Here is a 21,620-nt window from a genome sequence, read left to right as displayed (position 1 = left end):
GATGGGTATGTCACTTTTTTATTTTTAAAAAAGCCTTTGAGGAGATTCTTGGGGAAGTCTGTAGTAGACATGCTTATTTTTGGATGAACCCATAGTGAATGGTTACTGACTGGATTGCTCCATGGAGAAGTGGTTCAGACATATCGGACAGAACAGCCTCTTGCTTTGTCAGAAATGGCTCTATGCCTCTATAATCAATGTGAAACTTATGAAGTTAAAGAAGTGACATGCAAAAATGCATTCACAAAACAGAATAACTTGGTTTGTGTACACTGCTCAGAAAAATAAGTTTAACTACTCAACTGAACCAGAAAGAGATCCAAAAAATCATTTCACTACCTGTTGAAACTTGAAAACTTGGAAGAAATCAATGCAAATTGTTTGAATATCTCAGCAGAGTTCTTTGAACAGACAGGGTTAATAATGCTATTGTGGTCATGTGTAAACAGACTTTAGAATGGTAAGACCATAAGACATAGGAGCAGAAATTAGGCCATTCGGCCCATCGAGTCTGCTCCGCCATTCAATCATGGCTGATAAGTTCCTCAACCCCATTCTCCTGCTTTCTTCCCGTAACCCTTGATCCCCTTGATAACCAAGAACCTATCTATCTCAGTCTTAAATGTACTCAATGACCTGGCCTCCACAGCTTTCTGTGGCAGTGAATTCCATAGATTCACCACTCCCTGGCTGAAGTTGTTTCTCCTTATCTCCATTCCAAAAGGTCTTCCTTTTACTCCAAGGCTGTGTTCTCTGGCTCTAGACTCTCCTACCAATGGAAGCATCTTCCCAACATCCACCCTGTCCAGACCATTCAGTATTCTGTAAATTTCAATTCGATCCCCCCTCATCCTTCTAAACTCCAACGAGTCTCGTCCAAATCCTCAAACGTTCCTCATGTTAAGCTTTCCATTCCTGGGACCATTCTCGTGAACCTCCTCTGAACCCGCTCCAGGGCCAGTACATCCTTCCCGAGATATGGGGCCCAAAACTGCACACAATACTTCAAATGTGGCCTGACCAGAGCCTTATAAAGCCTCAGTAGTACATCCCTGCTTTTACATTCAAGTTCTCTCAAAATAAATGCCAACATTGCATTTGCCTTCCTGACTACTAATTCAACCTGCAAGTTTACCTTGAGAGGATCCTGGACTAGAACTCCCAAGTCTCTTTGCACTTCAGACTTCTAAATGGGGAGAAAATTCAGAAAACAGTCCATGCTTTTATTCTTCTTACCAAAGTGCACGACCTCACACTTTCCCACGTTGTACTCCATCTGCCACTTCTTTGCCCACTCTCCTAACCTGTCCAAATCCTTCTGCAGCCTCCCCGCCTCCTCAATACTATCTGTCCCTCCACCTATATTTGTATCATCTGCAAACTTAGCCAGAATGCCCACAGTTCCTTCATCTAGATGATTAATGTACGAAGTGAAACACCATTTGTCACCAGCTGCCGTCCTGAGAAAGACCCCTTTATCCCCCTCTCTGCTTTCTGCCAGACTTTAGAATGGTGTTTAATAAATTGCCACATAATGGACATATGTGCAAGCTAAAGGAAAATGGAAGCACACACACACACAATCCATAAAACTGCACGAGTTGTTATTTTTCAAACTGAAGGGAAGTATTCACCGATATTCCCTGGGGGTTGACATAGGGACAACTGCTCATTTTGACTATATTAAGACTCATGCCTGGGTATGCAGGGTGTGATTTCAAAGTTTGCAAATGACATAAAACCTTCAACTACAGTAACAAGAAGGACAACTGCAGTAAATAATGAGGATAGCAAAAGCATGCGATTTATTGAATAGCCTGACCAAACTGCTGACATTGGTATGAGCTAAGTCAACTCCTCCTGTGTTGTATCATTTTACGACTGTGATGAGTATAACATATTCAAGTTTTCATTGATGCTAAACTAATTCAATATAGAGTTTATTACTCTGGAGTTTACACATCAACAGCTACCCAAAGCTCTTGACTCAATTACTTATGTAACAACTGTGCCCTTTAAAAGAGGTGTTCTGTGCTGTTTCTCTTGCAGAGGTGGTTGCCACAGTGCTGCCACACAGCTTTTAAGTTCTCCTGGGTGTTTTTTTTTTAAATCATGAATGAGCAGGGTCAGGGCTCACACAGACCCAGCAAGGCTTTTAGTTTTACTTTTAGTTAGTGTGAAAGCTTCTACTCACTGCTGAGATAAAAGCTTCAGTTCCTAACTGCACGGTGGCTCAGTCGTTAGCACTGCTGCCTCACAGCACCAGGCACCCAGATTCGATTCCAGCCTCCATGTGGAGTTTGCACATTCTCCCCATGTCTGCCTGAGTTTCCTGCAGGTGCTCTGGTTTCTTCTCACAGTCCAACGATGTTAGGTGGATTGGCTGCGCTAAATTGCCTACAATGTCCAGGGATGTACAGGCTAGGTAGATTAACCATGGAAAATACAGGGTTATGGGGATAGGGAAGGGGGCTGGGTCTTGGTGGGCTTCTCTTCAGAAGGTCAATGTGGGCTTGATGGACCGAATAGTCTGCTTTCACACTGTAGGGATTCTGTCAAAGTCTTAGACAGCGATATTTCCTCTTAAAAATCAAAAGAGGACAGATTATTTCTCTCTTCTGGACTGAAAAGTGACAGTACATGAAAACCAGAATTATTTTACGGAATTGTATTTTTGCCAAAGGGCTGTGTTTGTGGGATGCTGTCTAAATTGGAACAGTTGATGATTAGTGATTAAATAATACATTATCTTGTTAAGTATTTCAATAGGGTTGAAGTTATGTCAATCTGTTGTTGTGTTTTAAGAATAAAGTGTGTTTGTTACAGTCTAGTGAGAAACCAATCGAATCACATGTGGACAACTGCACCTTACATTTGCCTTTCAATAAATATAAACATGTGTGTGCACGTGACAGTCTGAGTGTGTCTGTTGGTCTGGTAAATCATTACTAAGGAAATGATCGTGACAATTTTGGTGATTGCACAAACAAGTCTCATCTTTCCTGATGTACTTCTGGCAGGCTTTCAAAGCTACAATTCAGCATGTGTTAAAAATGCCAATCTCCATCTTTTGTAGATGTTAAGTATTTCAGTAATATAGCCACATAGAGGATTTACATAAAATCCCTTTGACTTGTTTATAAAGTTGTAGTTCTAGGAGAAGTGTTTGTATTTTGTATTGCCTACTGCCATCTTACAGTCAAGTCCAAAGAAAATATCCACTTTTAGGTGAATAGGTTTGGTTCAATTTTACAGCTCCACTATAATATTAAGTATTCATAACATACTTAAAAATTGAGTTGAATTTCTGAATAAGTGGTAAGTGATACGCATGTTTCAACAATTATCAAACTATCAAATATTTTAAGTCTAACAGTCGACTTCAGTTTCAAAACAGAAGTTGCTGGAGAAGCTCAGCAGGTCTGGCAGCATTTGCGGAGAAAATCAGAGTTAATGCTTCGGGTCCTGTGGCCCTTCCTCAGAAGTTGGTTCGGAGGAAGGGTCACCGGACCCGAAACATTAGCTCTGATTTTCTCTTCACAGATGCTGCCAGACCTGCTGAGCTTTTCCAGCAATTTCTGTTTTTGTTCCTGTTTTACAGCATCTGCAATTCTTTTGGTTTTTATTTTGTCAACCTCAACTTCTTTGCTCAATAACCTCATTAGCCTGAAAAAAGTTATCCTGCTTAAAAGTCAATACATTGAATATAAGACATGTGAATTGTTCAGTAAGCTTAAAATTGCACTATGTTCTTTAAATTCTAACAGCAGGAAGTGCAAGTACAGTCATCACAAAACCTACAAAGATGACACCCGCCTAGAAACCAGAAATACAAGGGAGGCCATAAGCTGAAGGAAAAGAACAAAGCTTAAAAAATAGATTACCATATTGTATCAATCAGAGACAAGGGACTTCACTAATAATTCAACAACGCTAGACTGATCCAACTAATAGATTTGATTGTGACTTGTCATGTTCCACTTTAGAGCGTTTAAACGAGGAAAACAATAGGTTCAATGAATAACAACTCATAAGCCCAACACACAAATGTTCTGTTCTTGCCATGGCAAAACGTCGGGTCTTGGCCAACTTTGTACATATAGGTTTGGTACATCTAGGTTTGGACACCTAAGACTTGTTCTAGAAGGAAGCTTTCATTCAATTTTGAATTATTATCCGAAGACAAACAATACTTATCGTGACCCCACATAGCCTACTTGGGAATATTATTCTGTGTGTGCCTCTTTGGCAGAGACACCTCTGAACATGTTTTTGTTTCAAAATACCTTCTGGAAAAGGAAGGCTGCAAGACAATCACCATTCTATATCTGGAACACAGTATTTGTGCTCAGCAGGGGAGCAAAACATTAACAACTCCAGCCAAGACACATGTGGATGTCAGGTAGCGCACCATCAAGTTCATTTACAATATATTCCAGCAGCTGAGCAGGCTATTAATGCCTATGGTGGGACAGAGTGGCCAAGATCGGTGCCATACATTCTGTCTAATTGGTTATTCTACTTCAGAGTTTCATGTCACCCACAGACTTAAATTATTCCCTGCATAACCAAGTTCAAATCATAAACATATATCAAAAAAAGGGGTTCTGATAGCACACCCTAGCAAGCTAGAGTACCTACCAACCACCACTGCCTCACCCCCAATTTCCTCAACAGCCATTCATGATTATTTCTGCTTGGTCTCATCACCAATTCTGTACCATGCTGTCACTGTCCCTTTAATTCCATGGGCTTTAAGTTTACTATGAAGTCTATTATTTTAAATAGCAAGATATTGAGAATATGTTGAAAAAAATCATACACAAAGTAGTTGTAAATGTATTTGATCTGGTATCCCGCAGGTATTAATGATCTAAACATAGGTGGGATGAACACAATCTGTGTTTTTGCTCTTGAAAGATTTTTATGCCAAGATGGTGTTCAACAGCTTCAGGAGGATCTTGATGCATGTTTGTGACTGGCAAATTATTCTTAACCTGGATAAGAGTCTTATACAAGTGGGCAGGATGAATTCTGAACATATATATACCCTTCAGGAAAACAACACTAAAGCAGGAAGAGAAAAGAATACGGAAAATCCAAGTGCACAAATCGCTGAAGGTGTTGGGGTACGTTCATGAGACAATTGATCACAAGACTAAATTTTGGTACTCTGCCCTTGTACAAGACTTTGGTCAAGCTGTAACGAAAACATTGTCCAGTTCTGGTCTCCTTGTGTGACGAATGACATTAAGGTGTTGGAAAAAGCATACAAGGTAGTCACACAATTAATGAAAACATTTTAAATTATCAAAATAAATCAATCTTTGAAGTGTAGACTTGGAGGCAATTTGATCAAGGTTTACAAGATTAAAATTGGAAACGTGGCCTGATCAAGGTTAACAAGGGAAAACAGACCCAAGAGGCATACAAATTGGTCAAAAAAAAAGCAGAAATAAGGATTGGGAGCGGTTTAAATTTCAGCATAAGAATACGAAGGGATTGGCTAAGAGGGAAAATCGAGTACAAGACTAAGCTTGTGGGGAACATTTGTAAAGACATATATAGGTTCCTTACAATCAGAAACATGAAAGTTATAATGGGGAACAAAGATATGGCAGATCAATTAAGTACATATTATGGTTCTGTCTTCACAAAGGAGGAGACAAATCATGGACAAGAAGTGATGGGCAACACAGGATTTAGTGAGAGGAAAGAACCGAATGAAATCAGTATTAGTAAGGAAATGGTGTTGAGGAATTTAATGGGATTAAAGGCCGATAAAACCCATGAGCCTTAAAGTCTACATCCCAGAGTATTTAAGGAAGTGGTCCAAGAAATATTACATGCATTGGTGGTTATCATTCAAGATTCTATATACTTGGAACAGTTCCGATGGATCAGTGGGTAGCTAACGCAACACCATTATTTAAAAATGGAGGTAGAGAGAAAACGTTAAATTAGAGACCAGTTAGCCAGTGTTCATTGTAGAAGATTCAACAATGGAGCATTTAGGCACCAGTGACAGGATTGGGCAGAGTCAGCACAGATTTATGAAAAGGAAATCATGCTTGACAAATGTACTGGAAGCTTTCAAAGGTGTGGCTAATAGATTTGATAAAGGGGAGTCAGTGGGTGTGGTTTACTTGGACTTTTCAGAAGGCTTTCATTATCACCCAAATAAGAAACTAAATATAAAATAATGCGCATGGGAATGGGGGTAGAGTACTGAAATGGTTTTGGACGACATCCCCTCCTTATTGCTGGTTCAGAGGCGCCCCTCATGAGGGATCAATGCTTGAACCCAGTTACTGACAATATATTAACAGTTTAGCTAAGGGAACTATGTGTAATATTGCCAAGTCTGCAGATGACAAAGGATAAACTGTGAGAAGAATGCAGAGATGCTTCAGTGTGATTTGGACAAGTTGAGTGAGTGACCAAATGCATGGCAGATGAAGTATAATGTGGATAACTGAGAGGCTGGTAGCAAAAACAGGAAGGCATACTATTACCTGATTTGCAATAGATCAGGCAAGGGGAAGTGCAATGAGACCTGGGTGTTCTTGTACACTAGTACCTGGAAATAAGCGTGCAGTTGCAGCAGGTGGTGAAGACAGCAAGTTGCGTTTTGACCTTCATAACATGGTTTGAGTACAGGAGCAAGGCGGTCTTGCTGCAATTGTACAGGGCCTTGGTGAAACACACCAGGAGTACCATATGCCGTTTTGGTTTCCTTATCTGAGGAAGGATACTCTGGCGATGGAGACAGTGCAACAAAAGTCGACCGGACTGAATCCCGGGATTGCAGGACTGACATGAAGAGATTGGATAATTTAGAACTACATTCACTGGAGTTTAGAAGAATGAGGTGCTCTCTCAGTGACCATAAAATTCTGATAGGACAATAAAATTCTGATAGCGTAACTGCAGGAAGGATGTTCCCGATGACCAAGGAGTCCAAAACAGGGGGTCACAGTCTAAAGATATGGAATAGGGCACTGAAGACTGAGCTGAGGAGAAATTTCTTTACTCAGAGTGGCGAGTCTCTGAAATTCTATCACAAAAAGTGATTAAGATCAAAACATTTCACATTTTCAAGACGATATAAGCATAGTTCTTAGGACTAAAGAGGGAACAGAATACTGAGAAGGATGATCAGCCTTGATTATATTGAATGGCAGTACAGGCTCGAAGACTTGAATGGCTCCTGCTCCTATTTTCTTCGTCTATGATGAATGGAACAGATTGAGTCCAAATTGACAGCTTGTTCCAATGCTCGGAAGGACACAGGATAACAATCGTTAAATTTCACAAGGCAGATTTAAGCTACTTCACAGAAAATAATGTTTGTCTGGAACAGACTGATAAATTACAGCAATTTCACAAACGGTTTCAATGCATGGACCAGCTTCTGGCTGGAACAGTGTGCCAAAGTTAGGCTGCCTGGAAGAGTTACAATGGAGTTTCCCAGTTTTGATTTCCTCAAATTGGTCTGTTTTGTCACCTCTCTCAGAAGATCATGCTGTTTTATGGGTGACAAATGAATATAGTGATTTACAAGGTATCACAATAGTGAGAACAGGCTGGACAGACAAGAGAAAGTCTTCTCGAATATAACATGTTTGTATTATCCACTTAAGAGAACAGAAAAATGACTATTTTCCAATGTCTTATCTTTTGAATGCAAGATTGTAACTATACAATCACTTGCACTTCTTTTGGTTGTGGTTTGGTCAATTTGATGTCTGATGCAGTACAGTGCTTCCTTTGTTTAATGGAAAATCTCAAAGTTTGAATCCTCAAGCTACCAATTCTATTTAACAAGTGGATCCTACCAGTCAACCGAAACAGAAAAAATTGTCGATTCCTACAGATGAATCTTGTGGGTAGAGCATGTTAGAAGCAACATGGTAAAAATATTACCACGTAATATTCTGAACAGATAATATTTCTGCACAACACGATAACCACAACATTATAAAACCTGGGGGAAGCTGCAGTGTCGTGGTAACCTTACTGTACTAGTAATCCAGAACCACAAGCTAATGTTCTGGGGACACAGGTTCAGGCACCCAAATGGCAGATGGTGAAATGTGAATTCCATAAAATCTAGAATTTAAAAGTAAAGTTAGCTTAATAACACCCATGTAACAACTGCTGATGGTCATAAAAACACTTTTGGTTCACTAATGTCCTTCAGGGCTATTCTAACTGACCTCACAAGTCACTAAGTTGGATCAAACTGCTACAAAATCTCAAGAAACACGAAACCAGACTGATCACTTAGGCACTAGAAACTACAGGCAAAACCCAACCAATCCTGCAAAGTCCTGCTAATAACATCTGAAGGTTTGTGCCAAATTTGGGAATCCTGTCACACAAACTAGTCAACTAACAGCCTGACATACTCCTCCTTGTGAAATGTTACCTTACAATATTCCAGGTGTCAACATCATTCTTGGGTATGCCCTATCACACTATCAGGAAAGATCAACCAGAAGTGGCAGACAGTAGAACAGAAATAGGAAGGAGTCATCCTGGGAGTCCTTAACATTAACTCTGGAACACATGAAATCTCATCGCGTCAAGTCAAACATTTATGTGGAAACCTCCTGCTCGCTGCCACCTACCACTCCACCTCAGCTGATGGATAAATATTCTTCCATTAACGGAAGTATGTAGGATGGCTAGACCACAGAATGTACACTGGATAGGAAATTTCAATGTCCATCACCAAGAGTACCTTAGTAGTACTATTACTGACTGAACTGCTCATATCTAAAAGGATGTCTAGTCTGGATCTACACCAAGTGGGGAAGAAATAAACAGAGAAAATCCACTTGACGCTATTCTCCCCAACCTACCAGTTTCACGATGAAATTGGTTGGAATGGCCACTGGAAGCCTTTGAGGAGTCAAAGTCCTATCTTGAATTTGGGGATACCCTTAATGGTGAAGGAACGGTAATATATTTCCCAAGTCAGAATGTTGAGTGGCACGTAACGGAATTTGCAGATGGTGCTGTTCCCATGTACCTGCTGCCCTTGTTCTTCTATAAGGAAGTAGTTGCAGGTTTGGAAGGTGCTGGCAAAGTATCTCTGGGTAATTTCTGCAGAGCATCTTGTAGACAGTACACACTGCTGCTACTCAGTATCAGTACTGCAGGGAGTGGATGCTTGTCGATGTGCTACCAATCAAGCAGGATTCTTGGCCCTCAGTGATGTCAAGCTTCTTGAGTGTTGGTGGAGCTACACTTATCCACGTAAGCTGCAAGTGTTCCATCACACTCCTGATTTGTGCTTTGTAGATGGTGGACAGGCTTCAGGGAGTCAGGAGACAAGCTAGTCACTGCAGTATCCCAAGTCTCTGGTCTGCTCTTGTAGCCCTTGTATTTATATGGCTAGTCCAGTCCAGTTCAGTTCCTGGATGGTAACACTATTAACTATCAAGGGATGGTGTTTAGATTGTCTCTTACTGAAGATAGCCATTGCCTCTTACTTGTGTGGCACAAATGTTATTTATCACTTGTCAGCCCAAACCTGGCTATTATCTAGGTCTTGTGGCATTTGAATGAAGTGAATAGCACTGAACATTGTGCAACCATCGGCAAAAATCCAAACTTCTGACCTTATGGTGAAGGGAAGGTCATCGATGAAGCAGCTGAAAGTGGCTCGGCCTCGGACACAACACTGTGGGACACCTGCAGAGATGTACTGGAGCTGAGATGACGGACTTCCAACAACCACAACCATCTTCCCACGTGCCAGGTATGACTAACCAGTGGAGAGTTTTCCCCAATTCCCACCGATTCCAGTCTTGCTCGGGCTCCTGGTTGCCACACTGGGTCAAATGCAGCCTTGAGGTTAGGGCTGTCACTCTCACTTCACCTCTGGCATTCAGCTCTTCTGTCCACATTACAACTAAGACTGTCATGAGGTCAGGAGTTGAGTGAACCTGGAGAGATCCAAACTGGGCATCAGTGAGCTGGTGCTGCTGACACCATTGTTGATGATACCTTCCATCAATTTACTGATGATTGAAAGTAAACTGAGGGAGGGGTACTTGGCCAGGTCAGATGTGTCCTGCTTTCCACACATATATGGGCTACTTTCCACATTGCCGGGTAGATGCCAGGGTGATAGCTGCAGGTGCAGCAAGGTCTGGAGCACAAGACTTCAATATTATTCCCGGAATGTTGTTAGGGCCCATTGCTTTTGCAGTATCCAATGCCTCAAACACTTTCTTAATATCACATGGAGTAAAATGAATTGGCTGAAGACTGGCATCTGTGGTGCTAAGGACCTCTGGAGGAGACAAAGACAGATCATCCACTCAGCACTTTCACTGAAGATTGTTGCAAATGCATCAGCCTTATCTTTTGTACTGACATGTTTGGCTCTCCCATTATTGAGGATCATTGATATCTTTGGAACCTCACATCCAGTGAGTTGTTTGTTTTCCATCACCATTCAGAACTTAATATGGCAGAACTGTAGAGGTCATATCTGGTCCCTGGTTTATGGAATTGCTTAGCTCTGTCTATCACCGCAGCGTATGCTATTTGGTTTGCAAATAGTCCTGTTTTGCAGTTTCACCAAGTCAACACCTTACGTTTAGGTGTTCCTGGTGCTGCTCTTGACATGCCCTCCTGCACTAAAGCAGGTTTGATCCCCTAGCTTGATCCCATGTGCAGCAAGTTTCCTCAGACCTTAGATGGACAATTCAGACATAATTCCACTGACCACCGAAACCCCAAATTTAGCCACCTTCTTTAAACATCAGTCTATCACAAAATAAAAGAAAAAAAAATGGAATTGGTACTTTCCTCAGATCTTATGAAAGCTAATGAAGAGTGAAAAACAATACATGGCACACGGATGCTCCATGGCCTGGAGGAAATGCGAAGAGGCAGGGATGTGTCTACAACAGAAGACCAAATATTCAAAATTTCAAAAATGCTATTAATATCTCAAAGGAAGTGGAACACATAGCAGCTAAGCTCAAGACCAGCTAATTTAGATAACCATACAGAAGGTCTCTTGATTGTTTTAAAATGAATGGCCAGGACAGGGAGATGTAAGAAATAATAGCAGGACATGTAACCAAACTACATTTAAAAAACCTTCTTCGATTAATTTTCCAGTATACCAATTTTGAACTTCATGACCAAACTGCTTCACTTATTCTTACTTTCTTTCAACGGCAGTAATCAAAAATAGTTGGTTATATTAGGAATTACAGTCAAATGAATTGCTTTTAAAAGAGTATTTTAGAGGAGGACCTTCCCGATTGTGCGTCTTAAGTGACTGAAGACATGACAATCAATAGTAAAAAAAGGGCAAAGGGTAGGTATATACAGAGGGCTAAAGTCACACGAAGAGGGGGTTCAGGAAGTTTGCATGGATGGAGGAGGCTACCAACATAGGGAGGTACAGGGATCCAAAGGGCTTTAGACATAAGATGATTTTCTTTAAAATTTGTGACATTGAGACATTAGGATTCAATTTAAGTCAATGAGGCTAAATATGATGAGTGAACACTGTTCAACTGGTGCAGGTAAGCCTCACCAGTACATTTTCAGATGAAGTGAAACAAGAAAGATACAGAGGATGGGGAGGTGGTGGTAAAGAAACAAGGAGCCCCTCCTGAGGGGGGGCTGAGCAAGTGCAGGACGGACAGACGGCAGGTTAGGGAGGAAGGAGAGTGTCCAGTGAAGGGGAAAGGCAGAGAGTGTGTTTCTTAGTTGTTCAGATACACTGTATATTGATATATTTGAAATGCATTCAGACAGCAATATATTTCCATCATAAGTATACCTTTGAATTGATAATTACAGTGCGCAGTTAAAAATTACTAGAAATGACAGGAATGAATGCAGTACACCTTAGAAAATTTCTTTCTCTTCTGTAAGAGCAGACCATATTTTCATAAATACAGTAATTTATAATGCTAGCTTGATCAAAATAAAAACAATATTTATTTTCATGACATTAAATACAGCTACAGTTTTGAACAGCTCATCCTTTCAGTCTTTGCTGGACTGGATACAGATCTTAAATGAATCACCATCAGGCCAGCCAAGCTGGCAAGAGTACAGCATGGATAGAAGTGGCGAGCATGCGCAAGAGATCAGTGGAATAAATGAGCACAGTGGTATAAAAGAAATGGTGAGAAAGGGAGGTTCTGCGAGACCTCTGGGATAAATGAGTTCACAGGTCAATGAGAATAAAAGAGAGACTCTACAAAATTAGCAGGATAGCTAAGAACACAGTAGATAAAAAGTGATGTGAAAGCACGTGAGAGGGCGCGCACAGGGGAGCGAGAGGGTGACAGCGACACAGCTGGTTAATTGAGTATTTCTTTGCTGAAAGGTTTAAAACTGCTTGCTCCCATTTACAGCACCTTTTATACCCTTCACCCCTTTGCAGCCCCTCTCTCCACTTCTGCAGTACCCCCTCCCTATCTTACAACCTTTTCAACCCTTCATTCCTTGTTGCTGTGCTCCGCTTCCTTTCGTAGCTACACTTGTCCCACGGGGGCCCCAGCCTCACTACTGTCTCCTACTGGAAAACACTCAGGTTGTACAGTACCAGCAGTGTCTACCAAACACAAAGATGCTCTTCAGAAATTTAACAAGGCTCCTTAGCCCACTCTTTTCAAACCCACAAATACTACCATCTGGAAGGACATGGGCACCACTGAGATGGGAACATCATCACCTGCAAACTGCTCTCCAAGTCACCTGACAGCCAGATTTGAAAATATATCACTGCTCCTTTACTGCTAGAGTCAACACCCTGGAATTCCCTACCCAACAACACTGTGGTTGTATCCACACCAAACAGATCTTAGCAGTTCACCACCACCTTCTCAAGGGTAATTAGGGATGGTCAATAAATGTTAGCTAGCAAAGCCATCAAATTACAGATAGAAAGAAGGGATGGGTAAGCGCAGGCAGTCAGGAATAAACAGGTGGACAGTGCACGAGCTGCTTGAATGCATCCGCATCTCCAACCAGTATTCATTCTTGAACAGGGGGTTGGCTGTGCAGAAAGACACAAGGTTTTTTAAGAGGAGCAACATTGAAAGAAGATATGTAAACAGACAGACATTTCTGTGACCATCGACATGAATCCAGAATGCTGCACTGTCCCCTACTGCCAGAGTCAACAGAGGAGGGGAAGTAGCCAGCAATTGCCAACAATATTGGTACTACCAACATGCACAGAAAGTAAAAACGCCATGCTACAACCAGTGTTTACAAGGTTAAGTAGGAAATTAGCAAACTGGACCTCAAAAGTAGTCATCTCCAGATTATCCCCATTGTGCATGAGGCTGGGCATTAAAAAAAAGGATATAATAAAGCTTGCTGGAAAGTTGGTGCTTAAGAGATTGGTTGAAACTTGAGATATTGGGACTGGCTCTGATGGTAATATTTAGGCTGGGACTGAGTTCCTTGAACTGTAACTAGCATTTTTTGTGGGGGTGGGGTGTATTTAAACTAATTCAGAAAAGTGGGAACCACAAAGCAATAATATCGAAGAAAACACTTAGGTGCACAAGATATTGAGAGAGAAAGACAGCATTAGACTGGGGAATAGCACATGATGAGAAATGGCAAAAGTAAAAAAGTTCACATTTGGGTGCAAGTATGTGAATGAATATAATGTGGCAAATAAGATTGGTGCACGACAGGCACAGATCGCCATATAACGTGCTCGACAAAGTTAGAAAAGGAATAAATGGGACACAGTATTGGTTAAAGAGAATGTTGCAGGGCTGGAGAGATGGATAGCTAGCACTAAAAAAAAGTGTATTGAGGCTTGATTAATGCTCAGAAAACAGTAGAAATAAACAGTTTGCTCTTAGGTTGGCAGACTAGGACTAGTGGGCTAGCAATCAGTACTTGGGCACCAATGATGTGAATGTAGGGCCCAAATGTAATACATTCACAAAACTAGATAGGATTATTAGGTGTGAGGAAGAATGAGGAGTTTCAAGGGGATTTAGACCGGCTAAGTAAATAGGACGGTAGATAACAAAGTAGATAGAAAATAACTTGGAAAAAGTCTACTTCTCCACTTTGGCGAGAAAAAGAAATGTAGTGTAATTCTTCAATGTCAGAGTATTGATGCCCAGGTGTTGCAGGTACAGCAAATGATTAGGATGGAAAATGCTTTATTGGCCTTCATGCAAGAGTGTTCAAACACGAGTAAAGCTAACTTACTTCTATTGTATCTAACCGTGGTCAGACTGTACCTGGAACATTAAGTATAGTTTTTATCACGTTCCCAAAGGTAAGATTCACATGCCATAAAGAGAGTACAGCAAGGTTCCTCAGACTAATTCTTGGAATAGCAAGATTGTCTTCTGAAAGAATGGGGAGATTGGGCCTATGTTTAAGAATTAAGAAGAATGAGAGCTGACCTCAATTAAACCTACAAAGTCCTTAATGGAACAGTCAGGATGGATGCAGAAAGGATATTTCCTTCAGTTCGGGAGTCTAGAAACAGGACACGTAGCCTCAAAATTTAGGGCTTATAGATTCAGTCATACAACACAGAAACAGATCCTTCAGTCCAACTCGTCTATGCTACCAAGTTGAGCAAACTAAACTCGTCCCATTTGCCTGTGCTTTACTGGAGACGAAAAGAAATTTCTTCATTCAGAGGGTGGCAAATCTTGGCAATTCTCCAGCCCAGAAGACTGTGGAAGCTCAGTCATTGAGCAACTGATGGATTTTGACATATTGATGATATCATTAGATATGGAAATAGCACTTGAAAATAGCATTGAGATACATAATTTGACATGATCTAATTGAACAGCAGAGCAGACACAAGATGCTGAATGGCAATTCCTCTTAGGATTCTCACAGGTCTGTGTTGGGTCCCTTGCTTTTCCTGATATTAAGAAGGTGGACCTTTGTGTACAAGGCCAACTGTCAATATTTGCAGATATTGCAAAACTAGGAAGCATTGCAAACCATGAGAACCATGTTCTTATGCTCCTATGGTCCCAAATTAGAATGATGGATGGCTTGGACAGTAATCTTGTAGTTGTGGTGTTTCCATGCATCGGGAGCATGGAGGTTATGTTTAACTTGAATAAAACATTACTTCGGCTTCAACTGCAGGATTGCATCTAGTGCTGGACACCACACCTCAGGCGAGATGTAACGCTGTTAAAAGGGTGCAAAAAAAAAAAAAAATTCACAAAATCAGTTCCAGGAATAAGGAACTTCAGTTATGTGGGAAAGTTGAGACTGTTCTCCTGAGAGAAGAGAAAGGTGGCAAAAGATTTAATGAACATATTCAGAATATCGTGGGTTCTGGACAAAGTAGATAGGGGAAAAACTATTCCCTAGCAGAAGCAAGAACCACAGAGGACAGATTTAAGGTCACTGGCAAAAGAAACAATGAAGACAGAAGGATAAACCTCTTCCCACAGCAAGTGAAGATCTAGAATGGTGCAGAGGCAGGCTCCGTTAAGGCACTCAAGAGGAAATTGGATTATTTTCTAAAAAGAAAGATGCATAGTTATGGAGAGAAGACAAGGAAATGGCATTAATTACATCAGTCATTTGGAGGGCCACACAAACACGATGGGTTAAACAACTTGCTTCTGTGATGTTATAACTCTAATTTGTACGAATCCTCGAAAAAATTCAATTTAAGACAGAATACTTAGACTTATTTATAAATGTGCAATCATTTAGCATAAAACAATCACAATAGTTGTAATTATTTAATAACTAATCAAGCAAGTGGAAACCTGCTGAACCATGTATCAAATTAACTTGATTTTGAACAGTAAAAAAAACTTGTGCTAGCATAACACTTGAGCTAATTACATTAGCACAATTATTATCTGGAAAATCATAGTATCGCAAAACTGACAACATAACAATAAGCAATATCATAATGAGCTCCAACACCACAAGACAGTTTCCTTCCATCCATGCTTGTCACTGTATGCTGAAATGTCTTGGATAACACTCATTTTACTAAATTTTCCAACCAGGGGTAATTTGCTCCACAGTATCACAACATAACTAAAATACAAATAACCAATTTTGAGCGCATCAAAAAAACAGACAAATAAAAACTGTTTCCGGATGGCATGAGAACACCTTCTCACCGGAAGTTTTATGTCTATAGCACTTAAACACCTTGTCAGATATCCATGAAGTAAATGTCTTAATAAAATTGAAGCTGATGTGATTAAAAGAACAAGGGGAGTACAGACAAAGTTGGCGAAGGAACAGAAAGCAGAGAACACCACCATTGGGTTACTTGAGGCTAGAGAGAAGCATAGAGAGGTTTACTGCAATGGTACCAAGTTTCAATTATATGGAGAAGCTAGAGAAACAGATTGTCATTCTTCAAGTAGCTGTAGAGGGGAGATTAAATAGAGAGATGCAAAATTAAGAGGAGTTGTAGAGTGTAAGGAAGAAGAAACTGGTATGTGGGTCAGTCAGTAGACAAATTGAAGATAACTAGGCAGATACCAGAAGACAGATGAGTTTTCTTTTAAACCCAACTCATTATAATGATCTGGAATTGTGTGATGGGCTGCAGAAGCAGATTAGTGATAAAGGTTTTTGTTATTTGGATTTTAAATATGGGTTTTGATTCCAATTCTGAGAGGGTATGTTCTTTTTCAGAAAGAAGTCAAAGTCCTTTGGAACATTGAACTAAATACATAACTTGCAAGGAAGCTTGTGATTTCAGTTAAATGATTCACAAACTACCTCTGAAGTTAATTGCTGAACTGTTTGAAGGGTTCAGTTTTATGACAAACAGAAAAACAAACCGGCAGGGGCCACTGGTAGCTTGAGTTCAGTTCAGGAGAGTCAAGTTTCAGTTCAGGTCATCCTAGCAGAAAATCAGTTTCACAACAAGAAGGCAGTTTGTTCGTTTACAGCAGTCTCCTGGTTACCAAAACCAAAACGTGATCCAGGCCCTCAGACCTGCAAAGATGTTTTTGGAGTTATCTATAAAGAATAGTGCTCAGGAAAAAAGTTGAATCTTCATTTTTGCTGATTATGTAATGATCTTTCTAACTGCCACATATAGTGTGTTTCTTCCTTTTGTGCAATAAGTTTGGTTAAAGAACGTTGGCAGCCCCGTGTGAATATATTCAGTGACTAACCTCAATAACCAAACTGCAAAAGAAAATATACGATCTATCAAGCCATATTTCACTAAATCTTGCCCAGTATTACCATCAGCCAAGATCATAACAGATCCAATAGTAACTTTCAAAGGGAGACTGGACATATGGTCAAAAGGAAAAGGTTTAAGAGCTATTTTGCAAAAAGTGAGCAATTGTACTCTCCGTTTAGTAGTATCAGTAAGCCAATAGTCAAAGCAATACCCAAGCAATTAATCTACAATATTTTGTAGATGCTGTTAGACAAATTCAAATGCATTATACAGGTCCTACCTGTAGATTCAATGTACTCCACACATCTTTCAATAAAAGATGGTACAGGGCGATCAGGAGTAACCACATCTTCAAGGGGCACTCCAAAGTAATTGCTGTCCCAATTTCTCCTTGATGGTAAGGTAGGTTTCTGTCCCTTTGAAGGGTAATAATTATAAAACAAATTGAATTGACAATTTTGTTGATGTGTCATTACAGAAAGTTAAAATGTTAATTCAATTACCTTCCTGCACACAGTGCCCACATGGATCAGAAACTGATAGCTAATTAGACGACTAAACTATAACTTAACAAATCTTTCATAATTGGCACATTCTGCAAAAGTTACCTTTCTTTACAATTTAGTGCATTCCCATCCCCTATAATGACTGAATTTCCACAAATTAAAATGCTATTTCCCTTCCACCACATCCAGAGAGCATTTTAAATGCTGGAATATAACAGTCAAGTCAAAATGGCATCAACTTTCTTTTTGTAATACAAAGTATTTGTTTAATTTCAAAAAACATATCATTGAAACTTAATTATTTCTCTAAAATACTGCCTTCAAATGTTGATAGGTATTCAAATTAGAAAATTCCAAATTAGAAACAGAGCTGCTCAAAAGAGACAACTACCGAAAAGGAGATATTTTGAAAACTCATGCGAATTCCTGAGCTTACATCTACGATCACGTGGGAAGCAGGGTGGGAGGAGAGCAAATGGGACCAGCTGTACTTTAGATTGAAGGTAGTCTCCTGATAAATATTTCCATTATACACTTGAGAATGCTGGAGAAACTCAGCAAGCGTGGCAACATCTGAGGTGCAGACCTCCCCAGATACTGCGAGACCTGCTGAGCTTCTCAAGCGTCCTCGGTGTTTGCTTCAGATTTCCGGCATCCGCAGTATTTTGCTCTTATTTTAGCTACAGACCAGGTTTCTTTTGCAATTTAGTTAATTTTTGATTATTAATTCCTTCCAGATTTCCTTTATAAAACCAGTTAAGTCATGCATAATGACGGGTCAATGCAATGACTATTATTCAAAACAAACATTCAGACGACATCTGAACAATTTTCAATCATGTCAGACCATTATTTGAAAAACACAACTATATGCAAGAAATACAAATTTAAAAGATAAAACTTGCCTTTTTGTTTGGTTTTTGTGACTTTGGTTTTGCTGGCTTCTTGTCTTTTCTATGCCTCCTTACATCATCGACTTCTGGATCAGATGCAATAGCAGGGTTATCAATGCCTGCTTTCCCACAATTTTCTGGGGACAATAAAGGATCTTCCTCACTCCCACGATGATTTTTCCCCTTCTTTGGTTTTCGTGAGGAAGAAGGCACAGTTTCATCATCACTGACATCAAAGCGTTCTCTCCTTCTATAGTACAGTCTAGCCTTTCTAAAAAGTGTCTTGGATTTGTATTTATATTTTGAAGGCTTCCGTATTATCGGTGGCTTTGATGATCTATCAATTAATCCATTTTCTTCCTCACCTTGAGAATTATTTCCCCCAATCAAATTTGGTTTTCTTACAATCTTAGTATTCTTGGAGTCCTGGGGAGTCGAATATATTTCATCGTCCACTTTGGGTTTTAATACAGCATCTTTTGGAACGGAATAATTGTCAGATGGATCTAATTCATCCAGATAGCCAAAAGGTCCACGATTCTGTCTCTTTGGATTTTTACCAATGACCTGTTCAATGGTTTTTACGAGATTTGGATCAAGTTTTCTCACATCATGCCTCGAAATAGCAGGTTTAGGTTTAATAGGTGGAGGCACTTTATGGTTATCATGATTAACAACTGGACTACTATGAACTGGATATTCAGTTCCTTCAAAATCTGGGCGATGTTTGGAACGATCACTTGATGATGGAAGCAACTGCACCTCATCCCCAATAGGGCTATAAGGTGGAGGTGCTTCATTGTCATCTTCTGAATCTGGGTAATAATTGTAAGCTGGAGAACTTGCCCGAGGAGATAAAGAAAGGTCTTCACTAACATTTGTGGATTCTCTAGCGCTATCATATATATACGAATTTTCAATGCTATTTTTCTTCTCCAGAACTTCGCTGAAGAATGGTGTGAAGACTTCTGTCTGCCGATGATACTGCGATAAAGAATATATTGCAGTGAACTTTGCAGATATCTCAGTTGCTATATGCTCACCCTCAGTCATCAACTCCTTAATTGCTTCACTTTCAAAAAAGTCAGCTTGACTGTCAGTAACTGCCACAAGCTGCACTGGAATAACATCTTGAACTTCTGCCAAAAATGCACGGAGCATTGCCATGGATGCCTTTCGTTTTGCTGAATAAACTAGGATATATCCATGGACTAACTCATCCTTCCTAACACAAATGGACGAGTGATATGAAAGTATTGTGATCTGAATTCTTTTGCGTTTTTCACCAATAATCTTCTCAAGAAGGAGTGAGTTGTTGTGACCAGGTTGAGTAGCGCTACAAAACTGTGATTCCAAAAAAGGTGAAAGGATTAAGTCAACATTAAATGGATCTCCACACATGGCACACATGACAATTCTCAAGTCAGCTTCTGACAGATCTTTAATATTGGGCAAGGGACTGACAACATTTAAATTGTGTTTCAATGCATCAAGAAGTCCTCGAAGAGCTTGTTTTATTTGGAATTCATGAAATTTGCGCGTATAAGTTCCAGAGGGTACGTCAACAAAAGGACATTGTAACTTATTGGCAAGTTGCTGCCCTTGTAGTCTTAAAATAGGCAAGTTCTTGCAACCGATGTCTCTCTGGCTTGCTAATATTAGTGTAAATGGAAGATTCGTTAAAATCCTGCCCTTCCTGTTTGGGGTCGTTTCACTTCTTATTCGTTCTAGGCAATCTGCCATACCACTAAATGACTCTGTAGAGTTATAGACACAGAAATATCCATGAGGTTGATTGGTCAGTGTTAAGCCAGACATCACAAAAGTGTTTAAATCAATTGGTTGAAGGTCCAGTTCATAAATTTTACCATCTAAAGTATACTCATCATCGGTACATTGAGCTCGAATCTCATTGGCTAGTTCTTGTGCAAGCCCATCCCGACCCAAGAGAACAACATTAAGTTTGTCAATATTGGCACTGTCCTGATATGTGTTTGGCCGGTTGTTATCAAATTCTATCAGATTGGTAGAAAGCAACTGTTCTACCTTAATGTCCATGCAATTTTGGCTACTTAGACACGTTTCTTTAGTTGGATGATACACAAATCCTATGTGCTTTAACAAAAGAGATTCACGATCTGGTGCAAGCTTCTGTAAAGCTCTGTACCTTGGTTCTTCACTCAGAACAGTATTGATTTCACTCATTTTGGGTGTTGCATTAAGATCTAGATCATAAAAAAGTTCAGAGTGTTCAAAAAGCATTTCTTGGAATTCCTCTTTTGCTTTTTCAACTATTTCTTGCTGATGTCTACTATAAACCTCTCGGCGGTCAGCATCAGTTATAAATTTACAAGCTTCATTGTCTATGACAAAGCATAAAACCTCCTCCCAGGGCTTACCAGGTGTAATTAATTGCACCTTTTCAAGGTGTTTTTTAAACTTCTCCTTCATTTCAACCCTTCTCCTCTCAGAAATTAAATGTTGCACATGATTGTGGTACACCTTTTCTCCTTCTGATGTATTAAGCAGATCAAAAGGAAGTCTTTTATCATTTATATTATCTATGTGGTCAGTTTCATCCCATGGTGTTTTTTCTAGTACAACAAACCAGAGTGGAAAGTTAGACCTTTGTTCCAAAACATTTTGAGCTTCCGACCAGGTCAAGTGCTCAATTTCTTCAAGGTCGGGAAGCAACGCATTAAGGACTTTTGGTAATAAAGTGATATATTCCTCCCGTCGCTTTTTAATATGTTCCTGTTTGAGTTGCTCAATGTGCTTAGAAAATGTATTTTTTGCCTTCTTTGACCCCTCCAAAGTTATGTACTCTTCATAATCAGGATGGTTTTTCAACTTATTACTCACAGCTTTCCAGTCTGAATGATAATCTTTCACTGCCTGAACAATTAACTTTTCAAACTTGTCTGTTGCTGAAGCAACAAGTTGTCTCTGCTGCTTATAAGCATCCAGATATGGAATAATCTTCGGTTTTCCCCGTGTCTTATCCAATAACTGGATTAAGGTAGCAAAACACAAATCCACATTCACGTGAAA

General features: G+C 39.9%; 1 protein-coding gene across 1 annotated transcript; it reads right to left on the bottom strand.

Moving 5' to 3' along the window:
• Positions 1–15,117: 15,117 nt before the first annotated feature.
• Positions 15,118–21,617, bottom strand: arhgap5 (Rho GTPase activating protein 5; the record flags this gene model as incomplete). The annotated part of the gene is made up of 4 exons (XM_048600428.1): positions 15,118–15,183; positions 15,856–15,896; positions 17,451–17,586; positions 18,582–21,617. Coding segments are annotated over 4 exons (3,279 nt in total), but the record flags the coding sequence as incomplete, so codon positions are not given.
• Positions 21,618–21,620: the final 3 nt, after the last annotated feature.

This window comes from Rhincodon typus, chromosome 8 (genome assembly GCF_021869965.1).
Source record: "Rhincodon typus isolate 14 chromosome 8, sRhiTyp1.1, whole genome shotgun sequence".
In the NCBI taxonomy this organism is placed as follows: domain Eukaryota; kingdom Metazoa; phylum Chordata; class Chondrichthyes; order Orectolobiformes; family Rhincodontidae; genus Rhincodon; species Rhincodon typus.
Note: the sequence above shows the minus strand (reverse complement) of the source record. Positions and strands in the feature narration are given on the sequence as shown.